Here is a 24,871-nt window from a genome sequence, read left to right as displayed (position 1 = left end):
TTCTCATCCATGTCTTTATGAATCTTGCTTTGTGCACTGGTGCACAGTCATGTTGGAACCATCCCCAAACTGTTCCCACAAAGATAGGAGCATGAACTTGTCCAAAATGTCTTGGTATGTGGACACCTTAAGCTTTCTCTTCACTGAAACAAAGGGGCCAAGCCCAACCCCTGAAAAACAACCCCATACCATAATCCCACCTCCACCAAATGTTTTGGGCCAGTCTGGGGTGGAGGAACTTGACTGGCCTACCCAGAGTCCTGACCTCAACCCGATATCTTTCAAATAAGTGCCTGACCTCACATGTGCTTCTGAAAGAAAGTTCAAACATTCCCATAGACACACTCCTATACCTTGTGGACAGCCTTCCCAGAAGAATTGAAGCTGCTATAGCTGCAAAGGGTGGACCAACTCAATATTTAACCCTACAGACCAAGACTGGTGTGCCATTAAAGTTCATGTGTGTGTAAAGGTAGGCCTTCCAATAGTTTTGAGAATATAGTGTATGTGACAAATTGAAGTCAATAAAACAACTTTTTTGTTGTTTTTAATGCTTTTTGACTTTTATGCCTTATAATTTATTTTTTTTTGTTTTTGTTTGCCTTTCAGCCTCTCAAAACACAACGGTGAGCAGTGCTGGGATCTTGACAATGCAGCCACAGCCCCCTGTCACAGCACCCATTCCTCATTTGACCATGCCAGGTAGAATTGCAGGAATGCCCTTCTTAGATATTCGTCAAGGATTATTACCCCAAGCAGCTACAGCAAGATTTGCTTTATTAACTCCAGCAATGCCACCTCTACCACCATCGAGAAGCATGCTTCCACCAGCATTCATTGACCCTACTGTGCATTCTCTTCCTTTCCCTCCAGGAGATATGTTTCCACGTCCAAGTATTCCAAATAGACTAAATTCTGATAACACTCCTACTCAAGAAGAAAGTGTCCCTCTGCCGAGCAGTAATATTCAACAAGAAGGAGACCAAGATTACCGTTTTCCTCCTCTAGAAAATGTTGGTCAGCCAGCTGGAGTTGAACAAAATAAAGAAAGCATACCAGCTGTAGCTGCCCCAGAAAATAAAAGTGTGATTACTGCAGAGGAAATGGATGTTAATTTTCGACATACAGTAGATAATCATGAGCTACAGGATATGGCTGTAGTAGATCCTTCTGAGGGCCAGGAGAAACTTCCTGAATGTGGTTCTGGGTACTTATCTGTGGAAGGTTCCCATGAAACTGATAACAAAACAGATGCACAGTCTTTTGATAGTCTTAGAGCATCTGATCACCTGTCTTATGAAAGTAAGCTAAGAAATATCCCTGATTCTCATGATAGTGAAATTAAACTACCATTAGAAGGTAGGCCGCCATTTGGAAGCCCCCCAATAGATATCTTGCCACCGTTTGGGAGACATCCATTAGATATGAGAGAAATGTTTAGCAGGCCACCACCAGATGGACGTGATCATTTTGGTAGACTTATTCCAGAAGATCACCTTGGGAGACTACACATGGACAATAAAGATCATTATGGACAACCTACATTAGAGGGTAGAAATAATTTTGGAAGGTTACCAATGGAAGGGAGAGAACATTTTGGACGACCTCCTCTGGATGTAAGGGATAATTTTGGAAGAGTACCTTTAGATGGTGGTAGAAGGGAGCAATTAATGTTTCACCCAGATAAACCATGGGGACATAGAGGTGATTTTGATGAAAGACAACACCTACCTTTTCCTGGTTTTGGTGGCCCAAAGGGCTTTCAAGATGAAAGACATCATCCTGGCAACTACAGACATGAGCCTAGGAATGCGATGGGTTGGAACAGAGGATTTGAACCAGAGGTTAACAGAGATTTCGATGACCGTCGCCGCCCTTGGGAAAGACACAGGGATAGAGATGATCGAGATTTTGCTTTTCGAAGAGAAATGAATGGCAACCGCTTTGGAAGGGAGAGGCCGTCCAGCAATTGGATGCCTCCTCACCCACAAATGTTTGAGTATTTTGCAGAAGCCAATGCTACAAACCAGAAAGAGGATAATATGCCTCAGGTTAATGGAGATATGCCAGAAACTGGCAGTCAACCACAAACTGCTAAAAACGCAAATGATCCTGAACTTTGTAAACAAGAATCATCAGGCAAAGTAAAGGAAGAGAAGGATGCCAAGGATGCTGAAGTAGAGAGTCAACTATTGGTTGAAAGCACAGAAACTGAGGGAACATAATCATCACTCAGTAGGTAAAGATACCTTTTGTAAAGTTGTCATCTCTAAGTAATAGATTAATGGCTGATTGGACCTTACTAGTTTGCTTGTTGTCAGCCAATCTTAAATTAATCTAATGTTACTGTTCACCTTTCACTTAACTGTACAACTGACTTGTATAGACTGCTCTTAATCTGAACATGATAGGTAGAGATTTTTTTTTTTTTTAATTTTAATTTTTAAATTAGAAATCACAAGCATTTCCCCACGTGCTTTTATCATCAATCACCTGTGAAATGTCCAGCAAAAAGACTTCCTATGGAAGAATATAAAAAAATGTACAGCAGTTGATGGTTTGAAATTTTGGGACTGGTTGCATTTCAGGCTGTTGATTTTTTTTTTTTAAAGTCTAGACAAAGCTGGGATTATTTTTATGTTCCTGTTAATTGGCTTAAATAATATTTGGCGGATCGCAGTACTAAGATACAAAAGACAAAACAATAGTACAAGGTTGAAATATCCGCACCACAGTCCATGTAATAATCCAAAGTTAAGTATCTGTGATTTGTTTCTTGTACTGCAGTGAGTAGAAAAAAAAAAATATGTTTAATGTTGGGTGCATTTTGTTTTTAGATCCTAATAAAACATCTGTTTGATAACAATGTTTCAGGTATTGTATTTTTTTTTTAACTTGCCACGTGATGAATTGATAAGTTGAAAAGATGTTTTAATTATTCCCATGATGTTACTTTACCAAGTGGTTTTATTGATTGTAATGCAATGATCTTAACCTGTGATGTTAAAATGCATTTCTGCATACATGTTGTGCTATTGAATGCAATTCTCTTTGGTGAAAAGGTCTTTGTGGCATTTTCAGTCATTCAATTAGGGTGAAATAGAAGTAAATATCAAGGTTTTTTCATAGATAAAATGCTTCCTGCATCATTCGGTCTGGTTGGCCATGTAAATTTCAGACTCCATGTGTTTTGTAGGAGGGGAGGCTGGTCGGCTAGTAACATGTTACACCCTATATATATGTGTAACATGTTACGAAAGGGGAAATTTAAAAGCATTTATTGTATTTTTAAAAGGACCTGAAATACCTGAATTTGACTTGATCCCGGTTTCTTGCAACCCCTGTGTACTGCAGTGCTCAGGCTGGAAGAAGGAAAAGCCGCATTTAAAGCCATATTAGTTGTGCTGCAGTGCTCATGAGTAAACAAGAACATAGTGATAGAGGAGAGAGCAGTATGATAAAATGAGTCTGCTGCTTTTTATTCACTGTCCAATCTCAGGCTAGGGAAAAGGAGTAGAACTGATTGTAGTAAAGAAAAGGCAGGTCACTGGGCTGGCTGTGCCATCTGGTAGGATTGTGTAATAAGCAAACATGATATATTGCAGCTGCCAGTCCTTAAGCCAGGTACACACGGGGAGAATGTCTGAAAACAATGGGCAATAAAAAAAAAAAAAAATGATGTACGTGTGTATGTCGGTCTGTCAGACGTGCATGCTGGAAAACCAGCAGCCGGCCGGCTCCCGATCAACACTGTCAGCCAATGGCAGAGAGCGCTGATCTGAGTCTTCTGGTGGGGGACAGCCTCCCTGCCAGAACACAACAGCTCAGCGGGGGAGATCGCTGAACTAACCTCGCATGGGTAGTACATCGACTCTGACCGGAGCGGACTGTTTTTTATTTTGAAAGAAAAAAAAGGCTAAGTCCCGGTTCACATTTGTGCGATGCGGGAACGCTGCGAATATGCAGCGTGATCCCGCATCGCATCATCACCTCTGGCAGTTCACACTGCCATAGGCGATAAGCAGGGGGTGTCAATTAAAAGTTAAAGACACCCCCAGTTGCGGTCGCATATCGCAGTGCGATCTGCAAGTTCGCACAGAATCGGATCGCACTAGTGTGAACCACTATCCGATTCTGCTGCGGATACAAAAAAAGGTCAGGTGCGAGTTTAGTGCGGATGCGGCGCGAATTCAGCCATACAAAGTGTATGGCTGAAATTTGCACCGCACATGAGATCACATGTAATTTAGGAGTAGTGCGCTCCGAATTACATGCGATCTCCGCGATCGCACTAATGTGAACCGGGGCTAATCGTGTGTACCAGGCTTTTGAGGTGGTATCTTAATTTTTATTTATTTTTTAGGCTTTTTTCCTTTATTTCCAACTGGTGGTCCCTTTCTGACCTGGGTGACAACACTTAAGTCGGGTACACGCGATCAGAATATCGTATAAAAATAGCTTTCGAAGTGTTCGTACGATAATCTGATCATTAGTACACAGCTTTCATCCAAAATTTGCTGAAGGGACAAACAAATATTTTTCTTGTACAATTTTAGTTTAATCAGTACAGTGTTTATCGCAAAATTCAATACAAATACATTACATCACTTCTGAATTTTTATTCTGTCATATGAGAATTTTCGTACTTTAGTAATTTATTTGTTTTTGTATATGGAGACTAGCATGCAAAAAAAAGAGACGATCATTCTTGCGATAATCTCATCGTGTGTACTAGGCTTTACTCACAATACTTTGGATGGAGCAGTGTTATCACTCAAAAACAGGATCATAAACCCCTCCCTGTATCCTGTTCTTTATAACATTTGGAAGGAGGAGGATTGTGTAGTTGTAAGAGAAATCTACCAACAATGTAACTGATAACAGTCAGCAGAGGCACAAAGCAAAGGAAGTTATCAGGTTTCAAGATTTTCTGGCAGGATCAACACAATTTTCCCCCTTTCTTTAAATATTTTTTTTTTTTTAAGTTTTAAGGAATACAGTGTGTAATTGCAATTAGATATATAGATAGAAGTATAATATTAGTGACTTGTAAGTCAGTAGCAGTTGTACATCGCGTATAGAAATGATAGAAAATGACAAAATGTTTAGCATGTAAAAGCTGGGCATATTGGATCCACAGAGGCAATATTTTAAGAAATTTCACATGCGTATCTAGAATACTGGAGAGCATTTTGTTAGTGAAAAAGAAGTCTAAGTGGCTGCAGACTTCTGTAAAAGGTATAAACTGTTGTTTCCAAGCTCTTGCTATTTGTTTTACTGCCAGTAGTTCATAGGTGGCCAGTTTTAACTGAGGTATGCTGGGGCCCGTAGGTTTCAAGTGTAACAGGACATACCATGGATCTCTTGGCAAGGGGTAAGTTAGCAATGATTGTAAAAGTTTGAGGACTTTTGCCCAGAACCAGGAGAGCATAGGGCATGTCCACCACATGTGGAGGACATCTCTCGGAGCAGAGCAACCCCTGAAACTGGTGCCAGGAGCAGATGGATGAAGTCGTGCCAAATGAGATGGACCTTGTACCACCTTGAAAAACATTTTTAACCACTTACGCCTGCCTGCCGCAGTTGTACGTCGGTACTTTGACGCTAAATACCGGGGTTATGGCAGCAGATAGCTGCCATAACCCCGGTATTTTTGAAAATGGCGGGCGATCGGCTTTCAGGTAAGGGTGGTCCCAGCGGGATCACCCTTACGGTGCGGCGGTAGAGGTCCTCCCGGCAGCGGGGAAAACGATTCGGTCCTCTCTCTACACAGACAGGAAGTCGAGTGAGGGCAAGATGGCCCTCACTAAACTCTATGGTCTTGGAGGACCGGAGCGACGTCAAACATCATTGCCTAGCAACCGGCTTAAAGAGCCAATTTTTTTATTTTTTTTTTCATAAACCCTTTTTTTTTTTTTTCGTGTCTTTGTGAGATCTGAGGACTTTTTGACCCCAGATCTCACAATAAAGAGGTCCTGTCATGGCTATTTCTATTACAAGGAATGTTTACATTCCTTGTAATAGGAAGAAAAATGATAAAATTATTATCAAAAATAATAAATAAAATAAATAGGGGAAAAAAAATGAAAGCGCCCTGTCCCTGTTAGCTCGCACTCAGAAGCGAACACATGCGCAAGTCCCGCCCACATATGTAAATGGTGTTCAAACCACACGTGAGGTATCGCCGCGATCGTTAGAGCGAGAGCAATAACTTGAGCCCTAGACCTCCTCTGTAACTCTAAGCTGGTAACCTATAGAACGTTTTAACCGCTTGCCGACCGCCGCAAGTAAATTTACTGCGGCGATCAGCCCCTCACAGGCAAAGTGACGTGAATTAACGTCACTAGCCTGGCAGGGTCTGGGGAGCGAGCGCGCGCCGACGGAGGCGCGGTCACGGACCCCCCCCCCCCCCGCGCGTGTGACCAGCGGACCCGATGTCCGCCGGTCACTCAGCGATCGTCGGGGGAGAGGGAGAAAGTCAGGCAGCTTGTGTAAACAAGCTGCCTGTCATTCTCCTCGGTGTAAAAACACTCATCACACGGTTCTACTATGTAGAACCGTTGATCAGTGTCCTTACACCTCAAGTCACAGCCAATCACAGTAAGAATCACGCCCCTAGGGACACACACAGCCCCTCCCTCTCAAATAAAGTTAACCCCTTCACTACCAGTGTATTTCTACAGTAACAGTGCATATTTATAGCACTGATTACTGTAGAAATGTCACTGGTAACCCCAAAAGTGTCAAAAATGTCAGTCAAGGGTCCGATCTGTCCGCCCCAATGTCGCAGTACCGCAAAAAAAAATCGCAGATTTCTGCCATTACGCGTTTAAAAAAAAAATGACAAAAATCTTTCCCTTTGTTAGTAAACGCGATAACTTTTGCGCAAACCAATAAAAATACGCTTTTTGCGATTTTTTGTTTTTTACCAAACATATGTAGCATAAAACAAATTGGCCGAAAATGTTAAAAAATTTTGATTTTTACATTTTTTTTGGGGGGGGAATTTCATATAAAAAAATGTGAAAATATTGTTATTTTTGCAAAATTTACGCTCTTTTTTTGTTTATAGCGCAAAAAAGTAAAAAGCGCACAGGTGATCAAATACCACCAAAAGATAGGTCTGTTTGTGGGAAAAAAAGGACGTCAAATTTGTTTAGGTACAGCATCGCACGACCGTGCAATTGTCCGTTAAAGTCATGCAGTGCCGAATCGCAAAATACCCCCTGGTCGTTTAGCAGCCAAATCCTCCGGGGCTTAAGTGGTTAAAGTGTCGCCTATGAGGATTTTTAAGTACCAAAGTTTGTCGCCATTCCGCGAGCTTGTGCAATTTTGAAGCATGTCATGTTGGTAATCTATTTACTTGGCATAACATAATCTTTCACATTACGGAAAAAATTGGGCTAACTTTACTGTTTTCTTATTTTTTAATTAAAAAAAGTGATTTTTTTTCCAAAAAAATTGCGTTTGGAAGACCGCTGCGCAAATATGGTGTGATAAAAAATATTGCAACGATCTCCATTTTATTCTATAGGGTCTCTGAAAAAAAAAAATAATAATGTTTGGCGGTTCTAAGTAGTTTTCTAGCAAAAAAAAAAAAACAGATTTTAGCTTGTAAACACCAAGTGTCAAAAATAGGCCAGGTGGGTAAGTGGTTAAAAGCCAATTAGATTGTGAGGATATTAATGCAACAAAAAGTTAGTGTAGTAGAGTTTTTGAGGTTATTCATCTCTGAGTAGAGAGTAGATCTAATTTCCCTTTGGGATTATTAAAGTATTATGAATCTGAATACAAGTTTGGGAGAGAGAGGCATCCAATGACAAATGTGCTCAAACAATGACAGTTGGGTTGTCAGGTCCCTATAAGCGAGCACTGAAGTTTGCCAATGTTTAATTTGTAGTAATCAAAAGAGTTGGGTGGGGGCTTAAAATTTGTCTCTGATTTTAGCCCAGGTATAAACAGAACGACCAGTGAGGAACAAATGGACGCAGTGGAACTTGCAGGAAACCCACCAATGGACGGCACTCGGACTCCAAACCTGGAGAAAACAGTGGGTTGCCTAAAAGGGAAAAAAGTGGCAGATATGGGGAGATTAGACCACTAGAGTATTTAGTGGAGTCCCTTACTCTGAGCGAATGGGACATTAGGGGGCTAATAGATGCAGGTTCCTTGTTTAACAGATGAAAACTAAAGGGCTCCAAATAGGAAAAGCTTGTTCATAGGGTTTACAGACACTTTAAAGTTAAAGGCACAGTGTGCATAAAAGAAGCTGTAACCAACACCTCCAATCTCATCTCATTGATTGGAATCCAGTTGGCTGACATCTCACTCCAATTAGCTCTTGGAGAGGTCATTAGTCTAGGGGTTCACATACTTTTTCCACCTGCACTGTGAATGTTTACATGGTGTGTTCAATAAAAACATGGCAACATTTCATTCTTTGTGTGTTATTAGTATAAGCAGACTGTGATTGTCTATTGTTGTGACTTAGATGATGATCAAATCACATTTTATGACCAATTTGTGCAGAAATCCATATCATTCCAAAGGGTTCGCATACTTCTTCTTGCAGCTGTATCTACACACATACTGCTCAAAAAAATTAAAGGAACACATTGAAAACATCAGATCTCAATGGGGAAAAATATCATGCTTTATAGCTATACTGATTTCGACTGGGTAATGTGTTAGGAACGATGCCACATAATGTCCCAGAGGTGTTCTTTCGGATTTAGTTTAGGCAAGCGTGTGGGCCATTCAATACTATCAATATCTTCATCCTCCAGAAAATGGCTGCATACTCTCGCCACATGAGGCCGGCATTGTCGTGCACCAGGAGGAACCCAGGACCCACTGCACCAGCGTAGGGTCTGACAATGGGTCCAAGGATTTCATCCCAATACCTAATGGCAGTCAGGGTGCCATAGTCTAGTCTGTGGTCTGTGCATCTCTCCATGGATATGCCTCCCCAGACTGTCACTGACTCACCACCAAACCGGTCACGCTGAGCGATATTACAAGCAGCATAACCTTCTCCACGGCTTCTCCAGACCCTTTTACATCTGTCACATGTACTCAGGGTGAACCTGTTCCCATCTGTGAAAAGTACAGGGCACCAGTGGCAGACCTGACAATTCTGGTGTTATATAACAAATGCCAATCAATATCCAAGGTGCCGGACAGTAACCGCAGGGCCCACTAGAGGACGTCGGGCCCTCCGGCTACCCTCAAGAAGTCTGTTTCTGATTGGTCAGAGACATTCGCACCAGTTGCCTGCTGGAGGTAATTTTATAGGGCTTTGGCAGTGCTCATTCTGTTCCACCTTGCACAAAGGAGCAGATACCGGTCCTGCTGATGAGTTAAGGACTTTCTACAGCCCTGTCCAGCTCTCCTAGAGTAACTGCCTGTCTCCTAGAATCTCCTCCATGCTTGTGAAACTGTGCTTCGAAACACAGCAAACCTTTTGGCAATGGCACATACTAATGTGCCATCCTGGAGGAGTTGGACTGCCTGTGCAACCTCTTTAGGGGTCCAGGTATCACCTTATGCTACCACTAGTGACAGCGACTCTAGTCAAATGCAAAACTAGTGAAAAACAGAAAAGATGAGTAGGGAAAAAAATGTCAGTGGCCCTTACCTGTAAAAACAATTCCTGTTTCAGAGGTCGTCTCGTTGTTGCCCATCTAGTGCACCTTTTAATAATTTCATTAACACCAAAGCAGCTGAAACATTACGAACAACCCCCTCTTCTACTCAACTGACCAGATCAATATCCCAGGAGTTTAATTTACTTGATGTTATGCTCTGATTTAAAAGTGTTCCTTTAATCTTTTTGAGCATTGTATATACACATACACATATACATACACACTGTTTTACGTAAGAAAAGATAGTAATAGTTTTTAAAATACTGGAAATCTTTTTTTTTTTCTAGTATATACCTAGCTGAAATAAAGGGTAGGCTTTTGTGGGGAAGTCCGCTTGAAGTATTTTGCATTTAACTCTTGCTTTTTTTATGCTTTAAGCAATTTTAGGCCAAATAGTGGTGTCAACTGGTGTGATTCAGTAAGATACCTGGATAGAAATTCTTTGAGTGGGCAAGTAGTACCCCCCAATTGATATCAATATCTCAAATGACTTCAGTTCATGGACTATTTATGTGCATATTGCATACATTGCTTTGTATCCAAACCTGCGCATTAGGCTTCCTGGTGAACTTATCTTGGGGATTGTGAATACAAAGCAAAGTCTGTGTTCTTTAGAAAGCTCCATCAGGTCTACATTTAGTCCTGTGAAGACTGCTGTAGTACAGCCTGAAAATCCAGTTCCAATACTGATATTCTGAATGCTGTCTTTGCATAGACTAGAGCAGCCTTTTTCAATCGGGGTGCCTTGAGGTTTCAAAATTGTATACAACCCGGGGAGTGGATAAAACCTGCCTTTTAGTTACACAAAGTCACAGGTTTTCATTGTACACTATTACAACCTTCTACCTGCCAACCTCCTAATGACCAAATAACATCAATTGATAAGGAGGATGTCAGTTGCCTGCATATCATCCTCATTTGACTCTCCCTTGCCTCTCTCAATCTGCTTTTGAAGTGATGGAGAAAAACTGAGGGAGAAGAGAAACATTGGAATACTAGTCAGTACCAGTTTGCACTTTGCAAAAGTGTATTTGCTTTGGAAGAATAAGTCACCTGTAACGTTGGGTGTCCTAGGTGTATTGATGTTGCTGCATTAATATAGAATAGGGTGGCTCAAGACTCCATAATTTTTGAGGGTGCCTCAAGATTGTCCATGATTTTAAAGGGTGCCTTGACTGAAAAAAGTTTGAGGCACTCTGGACTAGAGTATACCACTTACTTCCTAGCCCTGAAGTGACACTTTTCAGGTTTTTGTTGGAAGCAGAAGTTATTTTCTCTGATTTCAATTTTCATTTAATTTTCCCAGTTCATGTTCACTGTAATGTCAATGAAACTTCACTATTTAATTGAAACAAATTTTAGAGACATTAGATAGGCACCTTTCACACTAACGATCCGATCAGATCCGCCTGTCAGTTTTTCAGGTGGACCGGATCGGATGCCCCATGCATCCCTATGGGGCAGCGGATGTCAGCGGAGACATCTCCGCTGCCATCCGATCCGATCCTGTCCGTCAAATCCAGACAGATGGAAACCCTATTTTCCATCCGTCTGGTGGATCTGATGAGAATGGACAGGCGGTCCGTTCTCATTTGATTCCCCCATAGGGGAGAGTGGGGATCTGACAACTCCACCTCCGCACACAGAGCGGAGATGGAGCTGTCATCTGCCTGCTCAGCGTGGATCGGCGGATCGATCCTCCGCAGAGCAGAATGGAGTCAGTCTACGGAACGGATAGTGTGAAAGGACCCTTATGCTTATGTTTTCAAGGCAACCACATTATTGAACATTATTTCAGTGTTTTATGTAGTACCGCCATACTATGTGCTTTCTGGGTAACAAGGGAACATGTGTTTATACATGGCACACAATCAACACGTTTCCCATGGGAAGTTCACTACTGTATGTTATATAACCTCAGCACTGATTTGTGGAAATTAAAGGGTAATGCCTAACAGGGCTTTTTAGTTTTGAAGGAACATTATAGAATCCTAAGACCACCACTTTCCTGTATAAACGGGCAGGGCTTGAAAAATTTGCTTTGAATCTAGGAGCCAGTTAAATTTTTTTCTGAAGGTGAACTTATCCTTTAATCCCCTTTCACAGCCAGCGGCATTTTTTTGCACACATTTATAAAAGTTTTAGGCCTGAATTTTACATAAAACACAAACATTTTATTCTATATTTTCCAAAAGCAGACGCTCTAGAAAATAAAATAGTAGTAGTTCCAATTTGTCAAATGGTATTACCACAAAGATCTAGAAAAAACACAATTCTGCATAAAACACATTAAAAGTAAATTTTAGGGGGCACAAAAACACAATAAATTACCCAATTTTTTATTAAAATATAAAATCAGAGGTTGAACCGAGTAGATACCCAACATGGCAAGCCTTAAAATTGCGTGCGCCTGTGAAATGGCGATAAAACTTCAGTACCATATATTTTCCATAGGCGACGCTTTAAAAGGCCCCTATAGGTCATCAGTTTAGCATTACAAAGGTGGTCTGGTGCTAGAATTATTGCTTTTATTCATAATCGATGTTGTTTTTATGCGTAGGCGCCCCACCGCGGGCACTTAAGTTTGTATATATTTTATATATTGATATATATTTTTTTTTTTTTATATATATTGCGTGTAACTGTAATTCTTTTCAATTAAAACTTTTTTTTTTTTTTTTTACTTCTGATGATTTTTCTGGTGACAGGTTTTCTTTATGAGACATCCAGAGTCTAAAAGACCCTGAATGTCTCCCCTGTGCTTCACTGAATGTAAGGCAGTGTACATCGCACTGCATTACATTATTTCTCGGCCTTGATGTAGCTATTTGAACTGTCAGCAACAACAAGAAGGGGGGGAGAGTGGAGGTATGTCTGCTGTCCTCCCTCCCCTCTACTTGGTGGCACCTGCTATGCCGGTTCCAGGCCCGCAGGTGGGCAAGCGGAGCTGGGGGTACTTAGTGGCAGGGTGTGCGGAGCATTCAGGCTGCAGCCGAGGCGCCAGGATATTTTTTGTCTCCATGGTGACCTGACGTCTGTAATAGGGCACATGATAGTTGTTGAGTGCCTTTCACACTACCACATTTTTAGAAGGGAAGTATGTAGACTGCCCATCTAATATTTTCCTAAAGTAACCCTGCCACTACCTTAAGACGATAAATAAAGCAATAAAATAAGTTTATCTATACTTACCTGGCCAAATTGGAGTTAGTATAATCTTCGCTCTGTTCAGGACCTGAAGCTGCAGCTAGCACTCAACACTTTCAGAAGTGGCAAAGGCCTGGTCCACTATAGCACGATGTAGTTTGGCCTGCTGGTGAATACAGCATATGACCGTCTTTGAAATGTTAAATGCTGGAGTCAGCTATTGCTCTTATGGTGGGCATTCACTGTTCAATAAATGATCGTAAGTAATCAATCCCATTTCCTATTCCACCATATAATAATCATAATCTGATGGACTGAAATATCGTATTCTTGAACAAATCAAGTACTGCCAATTGATGCAGAAATTATCAATATTTTTTTGCCCTGGCCGATCAACAAGTTTGATCCTGTCTGATTGGAAGGGAAGTTATGTCTATTAAATTACTTGCGTATTCTTTCACTTTACTGTTCAATTCTTTTCACTGTTCTGAATAGAAATAACAACTGATGAGCCCATGCAGGGGCTTAAACAGCTGTAGAAAAGTAGGAACATTTACAAGTCATAAGCAAACATACAAGTCTCCAAAATTGGGCATTTGCAAGATCTTACACGAGCCAACTGAGGCCAATTAGCATCTCAGATTGTCATGGGAGCCAATGGATCCAGGAAAGAATAAGAGGAAACCTGAAATAAAGAAATATAAATTAGAGAAGAGAGGGGTTACATAAGGATGTGTGCCCCACAGTCTCAGACCAGTGGGCCAGGCAAATAAACAAATTCTATAATTTTGATCGAATCACACAATTTATCAAAAAAAATCATCAAAGCGTGTATGTCCCCAATTAAACAGTGAAGATATATCTAACTAAACTAGCTGAAGATCATAGCTAAATTCCTTATACAAGTGGCGACTTTCTTTATATTATTAAGGTAGGAACAGGAGCGCTTGATATATATATATATATACACACACACAGTGGATATACAAAAGTCTACACACCCCTGTTAAAATGACAGGTTTCTCTGATGTAAAAAAAGTGAGACAAAGATAAATCATTTCAGAATTCTCCATCTTTATTGTGACCTATTAATTGTACAACTCAATTGGAAAAAAAAGCTGAAATAATTTTTTTTTGGGGGGGGGGGGGGGGGGGATAAAAATAAAAAACGAAAATGTCCTGGCATAAGTGTGCACATCCTCTTATAACTGGGGATGTAGCTGTGTTCAGAATTAAGCATTACCCTTCAAACTCTTGTTAAATAGGAGTCAGTACACACCTGTCATCATTTAAAGTGCCTCTGATTAACCCTAAAAAAAGTTCAGCTGTTCTAGTAGGTCTTTCCTGACATTTTCTTAGTCGCATCCTACAGCAAAAGCCATGGTCCACAGAGAGCTTCCAAAGCATCAGAGGGATCTTATTGTTACAAGTTATCAGTCAGGAGAAGGGTACAAAAGAATTTCCAAGGCATTAGATATACACAGTGAAAACAGTCATAATCAAGTGGAGAAAATATAGCACAACAGTGACATTACCAAAAACTGGATGTCCCTCCAAAATTGATAAAAAGACGGGAAGAAAACTATTGAGGGAGGCTGCAAAGAGGCCGACAACAACATTAACCACTTTACCACTAGAGCATTTTGCTGTCTTACGTCTGGGCCACTTTTTGCGATTCGGCGCTGTGCGACTTTAACTGACAATTGCGCGGTCGTGCGATGCCATACCCAAACGAAATTTACGTCCTTTTTTTCCCACAAACAGAGCTTTCTTTTGGTGGTATTTGATCACCTGTGCGATTTTTACTTTTTGCGCTATAAACAAAAAAAGAGCGTAAATTTTGAAAAAATAACTATTTTTCACATTTTTTTATATGAAATTCCCCCCAATTCCCCCCAAAAAAGATGTAAAAACCAATTTTTTTTTTAATTTTTGGCCAATTTGTTTTCTGCTACCTATGTTTGGTAAAAAAATTCACAATAAGCGTATTTTGATTGGTTTGCGCAAAAGCTATTGCGTTTACTAACAAAGGGAAAGATTTCTGTCATTTTTGGTGTTTTTTTTTTTTAACGCGTAATGGCGGCGATCTGCGATTTTTTTTTTTTGCGGGACTGCAACATTGTGGCGGACAGATCGGACCCTTGACTGACATTTTTGACCCTTTTGGGTGTACCAGTGACATTACTGCAGTAATCAGTGCTATATATATATGCACTGTTACTATAAAAATGACACTGGCAGGGAAGGGGTTAATTTTATTGGAGAGGGAGGGGTTAATGTATGCCTGGTGCTTACTGACGTGTGGGGGGGGGGGGAGGTGACTGTGTGAGCCAGGGACAGATCGGAGTGTTCTGCTATGCTGAACACTCCGATCTGTCACTCCCTGTCACTTGGGAGATCCGCCCGCTTGTGTTTACACAGGCGGGCGGATCTCTACACTAGATCCCAGACGATCGGGGCAGAGCAGCGGCGATCGCGGCTGCTCCTCCCCTGGCCCGACTCCCGCTGTGACTGAATACAGCGGGAGCGAGCCTCCGGCGGCGCGCGAGCGCCGCCCACAAGGGGGAGTGTCTGACGACGTAGGTCTACGTCGTCCGACATTAACGAGCCACTTTGCCGCAGTAGTACTATGGTACTCAGTGGCAAAGTGGTTAAAGGAGCTGCAGGAATATCTGGCAAGTACTGTGGTACATGAGATACCAATCTCCCATATTCTTCTTATGTCTGGGCTATGGGGTAGAATGGCAAGAGGCCCGGATAAAATTTGTAAAAACACATCTGAAGTCTCCCAAAAGCATGTGGGAAAATGTGTTATGGTCTGATGAAACTAAGGTTGAACTTTTTGGCCATAATTCCAAAAGATATGTTTGGTGCAAAAACAACACTACACATTACGAAAAGAATACCATACCCACAGTGAAGCATGGTGGTGGCAGCATCATGCTTTGGGGCTGTTTTTCTTCAGCTAGAACAGGGGCCTTAGTCAAGGTAGAGGGCATTATGAACAGTTCCAAATACCAGTCGTTATTGGCACAAAACCTTCAGGCTTCTGCTAGAAAGCTGAATGTAAAGAGGAACTTCAACTTTCAGCATGACAACGACCCAAAGCATACATCCAATCAACAAAGAAATGGCTCCACCAGAAGATGATTAAAGTTTTGGAATGGACCAGACAGAGCCTAGACCTGAGTCCAATTTGAAAATCTGTGGGGTGATCTGAAGAGGGCTGTTCACAGGAACTGCCCTCGCAATCTGACAGATTTGTAGTGTTTTTACAAAGAAGATTTGGCAAATCTTGCCAAGTCAAGATGTGCCATGTTGATACACTCATTCCCAAAAAGACTGAGTGCTGTAATATAATCAAAAGGTGTTTCAACAAAGTATTATTTGTTTTTTATTTTTACTTCCCTCCACCTAAAATATTTCAGTTTGTTGTTCAACTGAGTTATACAGTTTAGGGCCGGTTCACACTCTTGCGAGTGCGGCGATCGCATGTAATATCGGCGTGCACTGCTCCTTCATTACATGCGATCAGATATGCGGTGCAAATTCAGCCATATACTTTGTATGGCTGAAATTCGCACTGCACCCGCACAAAAGACGCACAGGACCCTTTTTTCCAGCCGCATCAAGATCGGATCGCACAGTGGTTCACACTTGTGCGATCCGATCCTGTGCGAACTGTCAGATCTCACTGCGATATGCGATCAAACTGGGGGTGTCGTTAACATTTAATTGACACCCCCTGCGTATCGCATATGGCAGTGTGAACTGCCAGATGTGCGTTTGCGATGCGGGAACAGGCTGGGAATTTGCAGCCTTCCCGCATCGCACAAGTGTGAACCGGGACTTAAAGGTGGAAAAAGTTTAGAAATTATGTATCTTTGTCTCATTTGTTTACATCACAGAAACCTAACCTGAGAGGTGTGTAGACTTTTGATATCCACTGTGTGTGTGTGTGTGTGTGTGTGTGTGTGTGTGTATAATATATATTATATACACACCTACACCGGTTGTATAAAGAATTGGAGACAACTATGGTAAAATAACATTGTTACCTAATATGATGTTAAACCACCTTTGCCATTCAAGACGGTCTGAATTCTCCTGGGAATTGACAAATATAAGTCTTGGATGGTGGATAACGCAATCTGATCTTCATGCAAAAATCCTGTGCAATATCCTTTTTTGTCTTTATCGGTCAGTTGACTTTGCCGACAGCGCCTATGCTTTTCAGACGTTTTCCCGAAAACTGTATATGCTGTCATAACCTTTGATACTATACTTTCTTTTTTTTTTTTTCTAAAGCTGGCCATGCACTAGTAGATTTTTTTTTTTTTTCAATTACTTTTTTTTTTTTATTATGGTTAATTACAAAGTTTACAATCATCACTACATTTATCGTCAACAAGAAAAAAATAATACAAATTAACATTTTTTATTCTATTTGAATCTGTGCTATCTCGACCCCTAGGTGATTGTTTATATCAGAATACGCTATGGAATCCATTTTTCTTTTATATATGGAACAAAATCCACATCAAATCATAAAACAAACTTAGTATAACAAAACAAATCAAGACATGTCAGACAGACAGACAAATGAACAAAAATACAGACAAAAAAAAAAAAAGGAGGGGGGAGGATAGGGAGGGGCGATAAGGGATATATTAAGGAAAGAATGGAAAAAGCTTCCATGTTTATAAATATTTTTCTATTTTTATCTGTTATTACTTGGGCTCTTTATCTCCTCAAGTTCTATTCTGACTAATCACACTCCTTTGAACGGACAAAATGATTCCATTTACTCCATCTCAAGATATATTTATCTAATTTATGGTTAGCACTTAGTACCAAATTTTCTAGCTTATTTATCTCCTCCATTTTCCTAAACCACATTTTTATATCTGGTGGCGCTGTACTTTTCCATTTTAATGGAATACATATTTTGGCTTCATTCAGCAACTGAGGATTTATCAAATCTTTATAATGATTTTTAGAGCTGCTGGAGGTGGGTAAGAGGAAGAGTGCCGGGTTTGACCCCAACTGTTGATCTGTAAGTTTCTGAATTATTTCACTAATCTGTGCCCAGAAACAATTCAATTTGGGGCATGACCAGAAGATATGTAACATCGTTCCTCTTCCTGTCGCACATCTCTAGCATCTATCCGTATTCACTCCCGATATTCTGTAAATTTTAACTGGTGTTTGGTACCATCTCGTTAAGATCTTATAGTTAACTTCTTGTATCTTTTCACATATTGATGTAAAGAATGTTGATTGAATTATTTGTCCTTTCTTTTCTGGAGAGTGTATATTCAAGTTCCCTTTCCCACTTTGTAATATAAGGGAGATGGTATTGTTCCTCTGGTCTTATCAACATCATGTATAATCTGGATATTGTGTGTCTTAAGGGTCCTCTTTGCCTACAGAGTTCTTCAAAAGGTGTCAGTTCTAGGTCTTCCTGATTAGGTATTGGTACGGAATTTAGAAAATGTCGGAGTTGCTTTGCTCTCCAACCATCCAATTTAAAAAGTCCTATTGGGTCCATCAGCTCTTTCATTGTGGTCATCCTGTTGATGTCACAAAATTATTTCTCTGATAGCTTCCTGTTTCAATCAAGGCTTTAAATCGTTTAAGTATCCTTGGGTAAATTGGGTGTTTCCCAGAATTGGGAATAAAGCTAAGTTCTTTTTTATCAATACAAATTGAACAATCATTTTTGAACATATTTTAATTGTATGTCCGATGATTGGATGTGTACGCATTAGTTCCAGGAAAAATTGGAAACCCCATAGAGCTCTCCTTAAAGGGATCTCGGATTGTGCTTGTTCTAAGTTAGTCCATGTTTTTAATTCTGTATGTCAACACCAATCTATGAGTCTCCCTAATTGTGTAGCTTGGTAGTACTTCCGTATATCTGGTACCGACAATCCTCCCTCCTCTTTCGGAAGTTTTACATTTTTTTTACGGAGTCTAGGGTGTTTAGCAGCCCAAATAAATTTTGTCAACATAGTTTCAAGTTGTTTAACCAGTTACCCACTGGGCACTTAAACCCCCCTTCCTAACCTGACCAATTTTCAGCTTTCAGTGCTCTCACATTTTGAATGACAATTACTCAGTCATGCAACACTGTACCCATATTAAATGTTTGTCCTTTTTTTCACACAAACAGATCTTTCTTTTGGTGGTATTTAATCATAATTGTGTTTTTTTGGGGTTTTTTTGCGCTATAAATAAAAAAGACCGAAAACTTGTAAAAAAATGCAATTTTCTTCGTTTCGGTTTTAAATTTTGCAAATTTAGTAATTTTTCTTCATAAGTTTTGGCCAAAATTTATACTGCTACATATCTTTAGTAAAAATAACCCATATATGTATACATTTTTTGGTCTTTGTGAAGGTTATAGAGTCTACAAGCTATGGTACTAATCATTGAAAATTGATCACACCTGATGTACTGACGGCCTATCTCATTTCTTGAGACCCTAACAAGTCAGGACAGTACAAATACCCCCCAAATGACCCCTTTTTGGAAATTGGACATTCCAGGATATTTAGTAAGAGGCATGGTGAGTTTTTTGAAGTTGTAATTTTTTCCCACAATTCTTTGCAAAATGAAGATTTAAAATATATATATATATATTTTTCACAAAATGGTCATATTACGAAGTTATTTCTCACAAACAGTATATGCATACTTGCAACTATACCCCAAAATACATTCTGCTACTCCTCCTGAGTATGGCGATACCACATGTGTGAGACTTTTCCACAGCCTGACCACATACAGAGGCCCAACATCCAAGGAGCACCGTCAGACGTTCTAGAAGCAAAAATTACACATATAATTTTCTGATGACCTATCACACTTTTGAAGGTTCTGAAGCGCCAGGACAATGGAAACCCCCATAAAATGACCCCATTTTGGAAAGAAAACACCCTAACACATAATCTAGGAGGCATAATGAGTCTTTTTTTGGAAAATGTGGAAAGAAAACCAAAATGCATTTTTCTCTGTCGCTCATTGACAGACGTAGTCTTCTTGATTCACAAGAACTGGGTTATGTTGTCTCCGCAGGAGTAGGACTAGGCAGAAAAGAAAAAACGTTCTGGCTCCACCCTAGGGGCAGTCCCAGAGGGTATATCCTCCCTCTCTCTGCTACAAGGCATCAGTTTTTTTCTGTCTAGTCAGGAGTAAGGACCTAAGTTCCTTGCTGGGATCTCTGGTCCTGGCAAGATTTTTAAAAAAAAAAAAAAAAAAAAAAAATTTTTTAGGTAGTTTTTCTCCAGTGTTTTTTCCTGTGAGATCTTCAAGCAAATACGCCGGACTGGGCGACACCAGTGGTCACCCCAGCTGGCCTACGAGCGCGCGCAGACCATTGCATTGTGCTTGGTCGGCCGCGACACATTCAAGTAAGTATGCGGGGCCGGGCGACGGGCTGGATGTTGAGATCCAGTGGTCACCCCGGTTTCTGCCTACGAGCGCGTGCAGACCAGAGCTCCGCGCTGGGTCGGCCGCGACGGAGTCCCATTGGAGGGACTGACCTTGCGAGTTAAAAAGTCTCGCTTGGACGCCAGGAACCAGAGAGTCGAGGCGTCCGGAGTGGTCCACAACCCCCCACCCCGGTGGAGAGGGTATTGTGAAGAGAGGGTGCCTGTCGGTTCGGTATGGTGAGTAAACGTTCCCTTTTTTCCTCGTTAGGAGGCAGTATGAATTATGGGCCCCTCCATACATGGTCAGTATCTGTCTGACACTAAAAGTCCCCCTTGTAAATACAGCATGTGTTTGGTGGGAAGTGGACTTGGTTTGAGAGCTAACACTCTACCCAGCAGACTGTAGTATTACAGCAGACATAGGAGGTATAATCCTCCCTTAATTGTAGTGTACCTCCTGCAGATCGATAAACCGCCATTTAGCAGAGATGCAGGTGGATGTGCTGGGAAAAACGATTTCGGCAGTCCGCCGCCATTTTGCCGTAGACCGGGTGCATGAATGTCCTCAGGTCACGCCAGCCGCCATGTTTTTGGAGTCTATTGTCTCCTGTATGGGGGCGGCCATGTTTGATGAGCCCAGCTACCTCGTGGAGAGCTGGGAACGCCGGAAGGCGTACACAGGGGGCGGAGCCACGTCCTTCTACCCGGGAAAACTAACACAGCTCTTTCCAGTCTGTAAAAGACAGACGCAGACTGCAGTTGGTTGGAAACTTCTCTGCATCGGGTGGTGAGCCTTGAGGGTCCCTCTCTCTCTCTGTGGGGATCGAGAAGCAGGTACTCTGAGGGGCGCTATTGCGCTAGGGGGATACACATAAAAAAAAAAAAAAGTTTTTGTTTTTTCTGGCAGAGGTGTCCTGAATTAACATGGACCCTGCCACTCATGTATCTCCACCGGATCCCCTCGAGGTGTCTGCAGGATCCTCCAGCACCCCACTGACGGTTGAATCATTGTCCGCTATTATGGAAACTTTTGTGGAAGTGGCTTGTCAGGGACAGGGCGCAAGAAAGCGACCCCCGCCTAACCCCTTATTATCTGAAACTTCGGATTCAGAATCTGAGCCTATTTCTGCAGTTGCAGGTACTTCATCTGGGATTGGTGTCTCGGGTACTGTCTCTTCAGACAGTGAGGAGGATGTTTCGGCATCAGCCATAGCCCGAGAGGAAGCGTTGGTAAACGCACTCATTGTATCTGTTCAAGAAACCTTAAGATTACAGGGTATTCCGTCGGAAATAGCTGAAACTGAAATCCCCTTTGGGACTAAAAAACGCATCAAAGTAGCGAAGGTTTTTCCATTGCCCAAATGTTTTGGCAATCCAATCAAAGAAGAATGGAGTCTGCCAAAACGCACCTCTGCTATTTCTAACGCATTAACAGGCGTTATCCGTTTGAGGAAACCCTCATTAAGAAATGGACAGAACCACCTGTGGTGGATTCACCAATTGCTAGATTGAATAAAGCCACGGTTATTCCTTTAGAAGACGCTCCGTCTTTTAAAGATCCAGTGGATCGCAAGATAGAAGCTATGTCTCGCACCATGTTTTCCTTGATTGGATCAGCTTTCAGACCAATAATTGCTATTGGACTGGTTTCGCAGACTGTAACTGAATGGACCAAGTGGTTGCGCCGGGACTTAGAAGAAGTCCCTCAGGCGGTATCAGATTTGTTGGAACAAATGATACAGGGGTTACAGTTTGTGTGTGATGCGGCGTTAGACGCCACTCCATTATTGGCGCGAGCATCAGTTTCAGCAGTGGTTCTCAGGCGTACACTGTGGCTAAAAGGTTGGTTAGCCGACCAAGGTTCCAAAAAAGCATTGGCTAATATCCCCTTTTTAGGAGAGCGTCTATTTGGAGCCAACTTAGATGAGATCATTAAGGATCTCACGGGAGGAAAGAGCACCTTTTTACCGCAAAATGTTAAAGGTAAAGGACCTCGTCAAAGACGAGGGCCTTCTTTCTCTGCTCACAAAAAGTTTTTTCGTCCCGCGGGTGAAAAAATTAAGTCCTCCAAAGCTCCTTCAGGAGGCTTCAGGGGACGTTGGTCGGGCAAGCAAAAGCCCGCCCCCTCCAGACCTGTAGATAAATCGTCCAAAGCCTGAAGGTGCGCCCCCACCCATAACTGGGGTGGGGGGACGTCTTCGCCGGTTCCCGGATCCATGGCTTTCCAGAATCCCGGACAAGTGGGTTTGCGAAGTCATAAGGTCAGGGTACAAGATCGAGTTTCGATCTCTCCCACCGGCGCGATTCTTCCCTTCCAATATCCGACTATCCCCGGATCGTCTAGAAGATCTGCGGAGAGCAGTCACGGATTTACTACAACAAGGAGTGGTAGTCCACGTTCCTTGGACAGAACGTTTTCAGGGGTTTTATTCAAACCTATTTACAATACCCAGGAAAGAGGGCAAAGTGCGTCCAATTCTGGACTTAAGGGCACTCAATTCCTTTCTCAATATAAGAAAATTCAAGATGGAATCCATTCGCACAGTAGCAGCCTTCCTGCATCCAGGGGATGTCCTAGCGTCCATAGACATCAAGGACGCCTATCTTCACATTCCCATTTTCGCAGGACATCAGCGGTTTCTACGCTTTTCCGTAGAAGAGAACCACTATCAGTTTGTGGCGTTACCTTTCGGTCTCGCCACGGCTCCTCGGGTCTTCACGAAGGTGTTGGCCCCAATGCTGGCACTACTGCGCCAAAGAGGCATATCGATTCTAGGTTACCTAGACGATCTCCTGCTTCATGCAGAGTCTCCTCAGACCCTGCTACAAAACATAGAAATTACTATAATTTCTTTACAGGAATTCGGGTGGCTGGTGAACCAGCAAAAGTCATTTCTGGTTCCCACCCAGAGGCTCGAATATCTGGGTCTAATTCTAGACACAGTCAGGACAAGAGTTTTCCTTCCGGTAGGGAAACTCCGGAAGATTCAATCAGCAGTCCAGTTGTTACTATCCAACAGCTGGTCTTCTCTTCGAACTTGCATGAGGGTTCTGGGGTTGATGGTGGCTTCCTTCGAAGCAGTCCCATTTGCCCAGTCCCATACCCGAATTCTTCAGCAAGAGATTCTTCTCAGATGGAATCGGAATCCGGAATCCCTGGACAATCGGATCCGATTGAGCAAACAGACCAGAGAGTCTCTGGTCTGGTGGCTTCGGTCTCCGATGCTCAGCCAGGGAAAGTCATTTCTGCCAATATATTGGACGATAGTGACCACGGATGCCAGTCTATCCGGATGGGGAGGAATTCTCGGTCAGTTATCTGTCCAGGGACTTTGGTCCCCGGAAGAATCCAGGTTGCCGATAAATGTATTGGAACTGTGAGCGATCAGACTTTGTCTGATTCACTGGACCGAGCAGCTCCAGGGCAGCCCGGTTCGGATCCAGTCGGACAACGCCATGGCCGTGGCTTATGTCAATCACCAGGGGGGCACCAAGAGTGTCCGAGCGGCCAAGGAAGTGGCTTGCATTCTTCGCTGGGCGGAACGATTTGTTCCAGCGATCTCTGCGGTGTTCATTCCGGGGGTGGAAAATTGGCAGGCAGATTATCTCAGCCGTCAGACTCTGGATCAGGGGGAATGGTCCCTCCATCCAGAAGTCTTCCACCAGTTGTGCCTACGTTGGGGCACCCCGGATGTGGATCTGTTGGCATCACGATTCAACAGGAAAGTACAGAGATTCGTGGCTCGCTCCCGCGATCCTCTAGCAGAGACCGCAGACGCACTGATCGCCCCGTGGGGGCAATACCAGCTAATGTATGCCTTCCCTCCTCTCGGGTTACTGCCAAGACTTCTTCGCAGGATAGAGGAGGAAGGAATTCCAGTAATCCTGGTAGCTCCGGACTGGCCTCGCCGAGCGTGGTACGCCAACTTGGTCAGACTGGTGGCGGACGTCCCGTGGAGACTTCCTCTCAGGGAGGACCTACTGTCTCAGGGACCGATCTTCCATCCTGCTTTACGATCGCTGGCTTTAACGGCCTGGCTATTGAGACCCAGGTGCTGAAGGACAAGGGATTGTCAGCTTCAGTTATTCCTACTCTAGTTAAAGCAAGGAAAGCGACTTCCAGAAAGATTTATCATCGCACATGGAAGTCCTACATTGCATGGTGTGAACCTCTGGGGTTCCGTCCACGGTCTTATTCGGTTAGTCGAATATTAGCTTTTCTGCAACAAGGGGTTGAGCAGAAACTGGCCTTGAGTACTATCAAGGGTCAGGTCTCAGCATTAGCTATCTTCTTTCAGAAGCCTTTGGCTACTCATTCCTTGGTGCGGAATTTCATCCATGGGGTGCGACATCTGGCTCCGCCAGTGCGCGCGCCGTTACCACCCTGGGATCTTAATTTAGTATTGTCGGTTCTTCAGAAACCTCCCTTTGAAGATATTAGGGAGATTCCTCTACCTACGTTGTCCCAGAAGGTGGCCTTCTTGGTGGCTATCACTTCTGCACGCAGGGTGTCAGAACTGGCCGCATTATCTTGTCGTTCCCCATATCTGGTGGTTCATAGAGATAAGGTGGTTCTTCGTCCGAATCCATCCCTCCTACCAAAAGTGGTTTCAGAATTTCATCTGAATGAAGAAATTGTAT

At 42.4% G+C, this 24,871-nt stretch overlaps 1 protein-coding gene across 1 annotated transcript in view; it reads left to right on the top strand.

The window, feature by feature from the left end:
• SCAF8 (SR-related CTD associated factor 8) overlaps window positions 1-24,871 on the top strand; it is a gene marked incomplete at its 5' end in the record, with an annotated part of 194,012 nt that overhangs the window by 140,168 nt on the left and 28,973 nt on the right. Inside the window, 1 exon segment of the mRNA XM_082249133.1 lies at window positions 610-2,239. Coding sequence (XP_082105259.1) covers window positions 610-2,225 — 1,616 coding nt within the window. The 3' untranslated portion in view covers window positions 2,226-2,239.

This window comes from Pelophylax lessonae, assembly GCF_965119305.1.
Source record: "Pelophylax lessonae genome assembly, chromosome: 3".
NCBI lineage: Eukaryota > Metazoa > Chordata > Amphibia > Anura > Ranidae > Pelophylax > Pelophylax lessonae.
The sequence above is the reverse complement of the archived record's forward strand: the minus strand, read 5'-3'. Positions and strand labels throughout refer to the sequence as shown.